The sequence below is a fragment of the Chiloscyllium plagiosum genome, unplaced genomic scaffold, assembly GCF_037043375.1.
Source record: "Chiloscyllium plagiosum isolate Xiang-an unplaced genomic scaffold, Cpla_swu_hap1 HiC_scaffold_24, whole genome shotgun sequence".
NCBI lineage: Eukaryota > Metazoa > Chordata > Chondrichthyes > Orectolobiformes > Hemiscylliidae > Chiloscyllium > Chiloscyllium plagiosum.
The window spans coordinates 37,439,079-37,447,166 of record NW_028270162.1 but is presented as its reverse complement, the minus strand read 5'-3'; the positions used below and the strand labels follow the sequence as shown (position 1 = coordinate 37,447,166).

The 8,088-nt window shown below is 41.3% G+C and overlaps 1 protein-coding gene across 4 annotated transcripts in view; it reads right to left on the bottom strand.

The window, feature by feature from the left end:
- Window positions 1-1,495: 1,495 nt before the first annotated feature.
- The window catches only part of sdsl (serine dehydratase-like), a 43,731-nt gene continuing 37,138 nt past the window's right edge, over window positions 1,496-8,088 (bottom strand). For all 4 annotated transcript variants that reach the window (XM_043715834.2, XM_043715838.2, XM_043715833.2 and 1 more), the window contains one exon: window positions 1,496-7,713. In XM_043715834.2, coding sequence (XP_043571769.1) covers window positions 7,520-7,713 — 194 coding nt within the window. In that variant the 3' untranslated portion in view covers window positions 1,496-7,519. The remainder of the gene's footprint in view (window positions 7,714-8,088) is intronic.

Below are 8,088 nucleotides of genomic sequence, written 5' to 3'. Positions count from 1 at the left end.
ACACCTCCATCCCCTTCCTGGACCTCTCCGTCTCCATCTTCAGCAACCAACCAACATGGACATCTACTACAAACCCACCGACTCCCACAGCTACCTGGATTATACCTCCTCCCATTCCCCCTGCTGTAAAATCCCTTACTCCCAATTCCTCTGTCTCCACTGCATCTGCTCCCAGAAGGAGCAATTCCAATCCAGGACATCCCAGATCACCTCCTACTTCAAGGAGCACAATTTCCCTTCCCAAGTGATCAACAATGCCCTCCAGCGCATCTCCTCCACTTCTTGCACCTCTGACATTGAACCCCACTCCTCCAACCGCAACAAAGATAGAACCTCCCTGGTCCTCACCTTCCACCCCACTAATCTCCAGATACAGTGCATTATCGTCTGCCATTTCCACCACTTCCGATTAGACTCCACCATCAGAGATATATTTCCCTACCCACCCCTATCAGCATTCCGCAGAGACTATTCCCTCCGTCAAACCCTCATTAGATCCATCTTCCCCATCAACCCACCCTCCATTCCTGGCACCTTCCCTTGCCGCCGCAAGAGGTAAAAAAACCTGTGCCCACACCTCATCCCTCACCTCCATCCTTCCATATCCGGCAGAGATTTTCCTGCACATCCAAACACCTCATCTATTGTGCCCATTGCTCACGATGTGGTCTCCTCTACATTGGGGAGACAGGACGCAAACTCACCAGAACATTTCAGGGAACATCTGTGGGACACACGCACCAAACAACCCCACTGCCCTGTAGCCGATTACTTTAACTCCCCCTTCTACTTTACCAAAGACATGCAAGTCCTGGCCTCTTCCACTGCCAAATTCAAACCATCCAATGCCTGGAGGAAGAATGCCTCATCTTCTGCCTTGGAACCTTCCAACCACACAACATCAATATCGATTTCAACAGTTTCCTCAAAACCCCTCCCCCCACTTCATCCCAGACCCAATCCTCCCTCTTGACACTGCCCTCTTGACCTGTCCCACCTGTCCATCTTCCTTCCCACCTATCCACTCCACCCTCCCCTCCGACTTATCACCATCATCCCCCACCTGCACCTACCTATCGCTTTCCCAGCTACCTTCACCCAGCCCCACTCCCACCCTCCTATTTATCTCTCAGCCCCCTTCCTGATAAAGGGATTATGCCTGAAACGTCGACTCTCCTGCTCCTTGGATGCTGCCTGACCTGCTGCACTTTTCCAGCACCATACTTTTCGACTCTGACTCTCCACTATGTGCAGTCCTCACTTTCTCCCCATTCACTAGAATAACCTTGCTGCAGAATATCTGGCATGAATTAGGCAATGAGGCACTATGGGTGATTGCTCAATTTGTTAACAAGTTGGCGAGAGTTTTGAAAACTTTGTTCCTGTTCAGTACTCACAGAGGTGAAGCTAATCTAATAGCAGTACCGCTAGAGGCCACACAGACGGAAGATACACATTTGATCAATAAATTATGCAATAAAAGTGCAGTACAAAGTAGGTACAAATAGTCTGTTTGTTAATTTATTTGGAATCTACACAGTACAGTGACAGTCAATCATTAGTGGCTGGATTAGTTTATCAGGGTAATAGTTTGTTTTGCCATATGCAATGGAGCAGAACTAAATGTAATGTTTTTTAAAAAATCACAACATTTATAATGACACCTATTCCATGAAAATTTCTCCCACATATTGTGTACCTCCAAAACCTGGTTACAAGTCACACTGCTTAAAATGTAAAACAGGAGATCATAGTCAATTACATTTAAGAATTCAGGAAATGCTTCAAGGAATACATTTTGTAACACTGCAGTAATGATGTTAATGATCTTTCAATATATTAATACATCAAATTTTTGTTTGATAATTAGCAGTAGTACCATTCAATATTGTTCTGGTATACTCAATGTCATACACAAAATATTAGCAAATTAGTAATATTTAAAAAACAACTGCTAAGTGCCTACTTGTTGTTTTATGTCCCTTTGTATTTGGGGATGCATTTAATTAATAGAACAATTTGTTGTTAGTCTTCCACCTACTTTCACTGTCACACAGTAGAGCAGTTACAGCCATAGGGAATAATAAAGTCAGAGAATTAGTATGTGATCATTTAAAAAGCAATTGCTGAGACACATCACATAGATCATCTCCCCTACAGTTTCTTAATCTTCTTGAATTTCCTCCCATGCTCTGCCCCCAGTCAGTCAAGCAGGAAATGTTATGTAACTCAAAGCAAAGAAAGGAATTTAAAAATAATTTTTACACATAAAAATCTATTCATGTCAACTGTTAAATATATTTCAGACATTAACACTTTCCCAAATTGCACTACGTGTTTAACATTAATGTCCTTTGATGGCATGCCAACACTCAACATGTGGCAAATTGACCCAACAATTTGGCAATTAGCTGAAAGGCAGCTTCCAATGATAGGCAGCGGGTGCTAGTGCCATCAACTCTTTTGTAATATAGAAATGTCACTGGTGAACAGAAATCTGCACATGCATTTATGTTTGCCAAGTGAAGCTCTGTTTTCTCCAATTCGAAATATTGTGTGACAAAACTCTATGACTAGACTAAGCATTCACACTCTGAGTCATCTGGCATTAAATACAATGCTCCAAGGAGATGGTGTTTAAAATCAAACCCATGACCTTCATTTGCTAGTCATCCATGTCTTTTTGCTTGTATTGATGCACATCAAAAGCTCTTGCCATTACGAAGTAATTGGCAAATTCTAAGAGTCACTATAATGCAGATTTGGGATGCCATTAACTCTGTAAAGATTACCAAATGAAGGCTTTTGTGGATCACTGTCTGGATGTAAGCTATTAATAGCACAAAATCATGAAAAATAACCTTTGGACATACTCTTGAGAGATGACCGCTTACTTCAGCACAACTGGGATATTAAGTATCGAACATCTTTAAGAACAACAGGCTGAGAAGAGTTATAGTGCCAGACAGAATGAAGCCATTGCAATAACATCAGTCAATACAGTCTTTAACCCAATGTACTTCACAGTTTTAACATGTCAGCAGTGATTAGTGAGATTAACCAAAGGAAACCTGCAATCCACCCAGATGTCTTCAGAAATTAATTTGAAGAAACAAAAAGACTTGTGGTGTATTTTTCCCCCTTTGGAGGTACAATGAGAAATAATGGAGTGAGTTAGCCCTGGACAGAAACTCACCCTGTCCTCATCACCTCAACAACTAAGTCTGGGCAAAACGATCTGTGGGTGACTTTCTCAAATTACTGACAATTAGGGCCCTAAGTGGTCAGTTAGTTTCCACGTAAGGATGCCAGCTCACCAGGTGGATGGCCACCTGCCTCTTGACAGACAGAAAAGATGATTAGGCTGGTAAATCATTGTCAACCACTTGCTGAGTATGGGATGGACTCCAATATCTCCAAACTGGGGCAACTAGAGGTGCAGGGGAGGATTGTGAGCTCTGAAAGTCAAATCATGCCCTTTCCTTCTGACTTCCCTTCCCCTGCATCCCCCAACCCACTGGGATACAATCCGGATAAACCTGAGGTGATGCACTTGGGTAGGACAAATAAGGCACGGAATACATGATGAAAGGTATGAGCCTGGGAAGCAGCAAGGATCAGAGGGACCTTGGTGTGCATGTACACCAGTCCCTTAAAGTAGCAAGACAGGTGAATAAAGTGGTTAAGAAGGCATGAGTTATGCTTGCCTCTATGAGCTGAGGCATAGGGTTTAAGAGCAGGGAATTTACAGTGGAACTTATAAAATGTTAGTTCGGCTGCAGCCAGAGCATTGTTTGCATTTTGGGAATCCACATTACAGGAGGGATATGGTAGCAATAGAGAGAGTGCAGAGAAGATTTACCAGGGATATTGTCTGGGCTGGAAAGTTTCAGTTCTGAAGAGAGATTGGCAGATTGGCATTGTTTTCCTTAGAGCAGAGGAGATTGAAAAATGAGATGATTAAGATGTATAAAATCATTAGCAACATTGATAGCGCAGACAGGAAGAAATCTTTCCCGCTCATACAGGGATCAATGACCAAGGGCATAGACTTAAGGGAAGAGGTAAAAGATTTAAAAGAGATGAAAGGAAAAATGTTTTCACTCAGAGACAGTTTGGAATCTGGAACTTACTGCCTGTTAGGGCGGTAGAAGCTGAAACCCTCATAATATTTAAGGATCATTTAGATGCGCACTTGCGATGCCAAGGCATATAAGGCGATATACCAGGTGCTGGGAAATGGGACGAGATTCATTAGGTGGCTTGTTTCTGACTGTTTGGGAATGCAATGAGCCAAAGGGCATTTTTCTGTGCTGTAGATCTCTGTGACTACGACAAGAAGAAAAAGAAAATCTGATCTCCCCGCCACTGGATCCGTCCAGGTGTAGGCCTGACTGGCAGACCTTAAGACCCAGGAGCTGCCAGTGGACTTAAAAACCCTCCCTTTTTATAAATGTTATTGTAAAATTCCACTCCTTGTGAATTTCTCCCTGAATCTGAAATCATGATTGCCCCACAAAGATATCTTCTGAATCTAATGTGAGTGTTTCGATCCAACATTTGGTAAATGCTTCTTTCATTGCAGTTAATGCATGCGAATGAGACGGAGAGATGTATCACTGTGTTGAAAATGATACATGTGTTCTGTTACGTAAAAAAAATTATTAAACATATCTTTTTTTGAAGGCTATTGTTCTTTTAAAGGAAACATCTTTTCTGATAGTGATTTTAAAAAAAATGCATTCATTATCAACCAACTTTGTTTCAAGAACATTATGATGACATTAAATGCTAATATTTATTCCTGTTTGCAACCACCAGAATGAAGTGTAGTCCATCCAGCTGGGTTGAGTTGGATTAAATTAGAACACTGCCTGAAGGAATGTACACACCGAATCACTTCATGCAGGGACAGAGCAGAACTTTGAAGTGTTTCATGCCATATGAAAATAACACTCAAAGATTCTATCAATGTCATTAATCCAATCGCCTGGATCTCACCCTGATGACAAGCAAAATAATTAACAACTTTCAACGCTCAATGCTTTCAGCTGCAATCCCAGGGCGCCTACATAAACATGAACATTACAGGGAATCAAAAAATCATCAATTCTTCCCAAAGAAAAATGTGATTATAGTTTTTTTTTACACAATTAATTGCTTAATGCATTTTTTCCCAATACAACAGTTACATAAATTTTAATTTATTTCATTGCATTTACATCATCCTCCTGCCTCTTTGCTTCCTACTACTTAAAATTTCTGCCTTTCCCCACTCACTCACCCGGTACAATGATTCGGATTGCTTTCCACCTTTCCTCTTGCCCTGCTTGATCCAAACCAAGAGAGAATGGTCCGGGCAGCGATGGCAAAGGAAGCAGGTCAACTTTACTGGAAAGCAGTGCTTTGTCAAGGACGGGTTTGAGATAAATAACGTTTGAAATATTTCAAAGTTGCTTTGCAGCGCAGAGGAAGCAAGTCCAGGCAAGATTAAAACAGAAAATGCTGGACATACCCAATATCAGGCAGCATTTGTGGAAAGAGAGAAATGTAACATTTCAGGTCAATATCTTTAAAGATGCAACAGGTTTCAAGCAAGAACTGATGTAGAAAAAGAAGCAAGAGAATGAAGAAGAAAGGAAAGATCAGTGATAAAGTGCAAGGGGAGAAAAATGAAATGACAAAGAGGTGATAGTGCATGTTTAAAGGAGATGGTAACAGAATAAATAAAGGAACAAAAATAGGATCTTGACAAAGTGTAAGTGGGTCAAGGAAAGTTGAAGCAGGAGTTATGAGTTCAACAATTTCATTATCAAGGTGGAGTTCAGACGTCTGTAAAGTACCAAATCGAAAGGTGGATTGCTGTTTCCGACTTCTATTGGAACAGTGCAGGAGGTCAACACCAGAGAGTACAAGGTGAGAGCGTAACAGAGAGTGAAGGGGGCAGAAGCTCATGGTAGGGATCGGACTGAATGGAGGTATTCCACCATGGTCACCTATCAGTGTTTGATCTCGGGAATGCAGAAAAGACTGCATCATGAGAAGCAAATACAGTGTAACAAATTGGAAGTGCAAGTACGTTACTGTTTCACCCGGAAGAGCTTGGACAGTTTGAAGACAGGAGAAAAAATGATATTTGCATGGGAATGCTAAGAATGATTGAGGAGTCGATTAGGATGTAGAGGATCAAGAAGTCTGATTACTGAATGGGAGAGAAAGACACATTCAGTGCTGACATTATGCTGGGGCATTCAAAATTGGGGAAAATGATCCATTGAATATGGAGGGTCATGGGATGGTAAAACAAGGGCAATCCCATTAGGGTTCTAGAAGGGAGGAGAAAGGGGCAAAAGCAAAAATGTGGGAAATGGACAAGATATGGTCAGGAACCTTTTAAAGCATGGTGAATTGAAATTTTAAATTGAGGTTACAGGCAGCATTATCAGAGCAAATACGACAGACAACCTAGGAAAATGGAATAGTCTTCCTGCAGATGTTAGTCTGCTAGAATCAAGAGCTATAAAGAGAACATTGATTGATAATCTACTTCAGAAATAGAACACAGAACTTTAGAAAGTGAAGGGAAGGGCCAGATGGACCATTGGAAGTTAAAGGAAGTGCAGAAATCGGAAGTAAAGTCAATTAAACTTTCTGTTTCAGTTTAAGAGTAGAAAATAGCACTGCTAAGTCAAAGTACAGAAAAAGAAGTGAAGGAATAGGACTGGAATAAGGGACTTGCCACACACACACCACAAAGGTGAGATGGTGATATAGTGAGAGTGTTTCTGGACTCTTAATCCAGGCAGTCAGACTAATTCTCTAGAGGCATGTAATCAAATGGCTTCCATGCCCCTGGCATAATGTAAGTTCAATAAATAAAATTTGGAATTGAAAGTTAGTTTTGTGACGATCATTTTTGAAACTATCACTAATTGTCATAAAAACCTATCTTATTCACTAATATCCTTCAGGGAAGGAAATGTGTGCTGTCCATTCCTGGTCTGGCCTAAATGAGGCTCCAGACCCACTACAGTGTGACTAACTAATAATTACCCTCCAAAATGAAAACCATTCAATCCAAGGGGTGGACATCCATGTCAGAATTAAAGCCAAGACCCATAGGGGTTCCTCCAGTGCCATCTATTACTTGGGGAAAGTGAGTTGTGGCAAAGAGCAAGTTAATCATTGCAAGAACAAGTTGAGCCTGTTGGGCTTGGGTGGGAGTGGATGGAGACTGGTTGGGTTTCATTTAAGGTGAAGGAGGAAGTATAGAGAGACTGAATACTGATGGTGAAGAGAATACAATCAGGGCGAGTAATTGTTAAAGTGGAGGAGAGTATTGAAAAGATCACAAATGTCGATGAGAAAAGATAAGAAATGGCAACCTTGCCACATCCATTCTGTTCACCAGGGACCCAGCACTCCCCAATAGTTCCAGTCATATCATTTCACATGATTACTGTCTGGCAGACAAAGAGAGTTTATAAGAGAGTTTATAATTCAGAAAAAAAAATTGTGCTTAGCTTTGTGCAAGTAGTATTTTATATTCTTTGAGCTGTGCCATTGTAATGCTGCTCCCACCACAGACAATGACTACTATTGACTGTAGATCCTGGGCCAACCGTCCTTCTTTCTGCAGTTGCTGGATTGTTCCAGTGTAAATGGCAGCGAGCGATGCACCACAAGCTGGCTCAACCAAAAACCTTTCATCATCTGCAAAAAGAGCCAACTGTTTGAAATCAAGGCACAAACTCCAATTTAACCATCATATCAGGTCACTGGTCTAATGACAGACCTAGCCTCAGAGACTAGCACAGCACTCAAAGTGGATCCACTGGCTACTGAGTAACATCCTGTAATATCTAAAATACCAACCAACTTTTTACACCAAAAATCCATCTCCTCCACTTAGTTCTGGTGAGGTACCAGTTCCTTAAGTTTTGTAACCTGGCGAATAACTTGCAGCATCAGCAAAAAAAATTACATTTCAAGTGGTGTTCTTACCCACTGACCCTATTAAATCTTTTGTTTGATAATGGACTTGGCAGAAGGGAGCATCACAACTGAAATCTAAAGAGAATACAACTG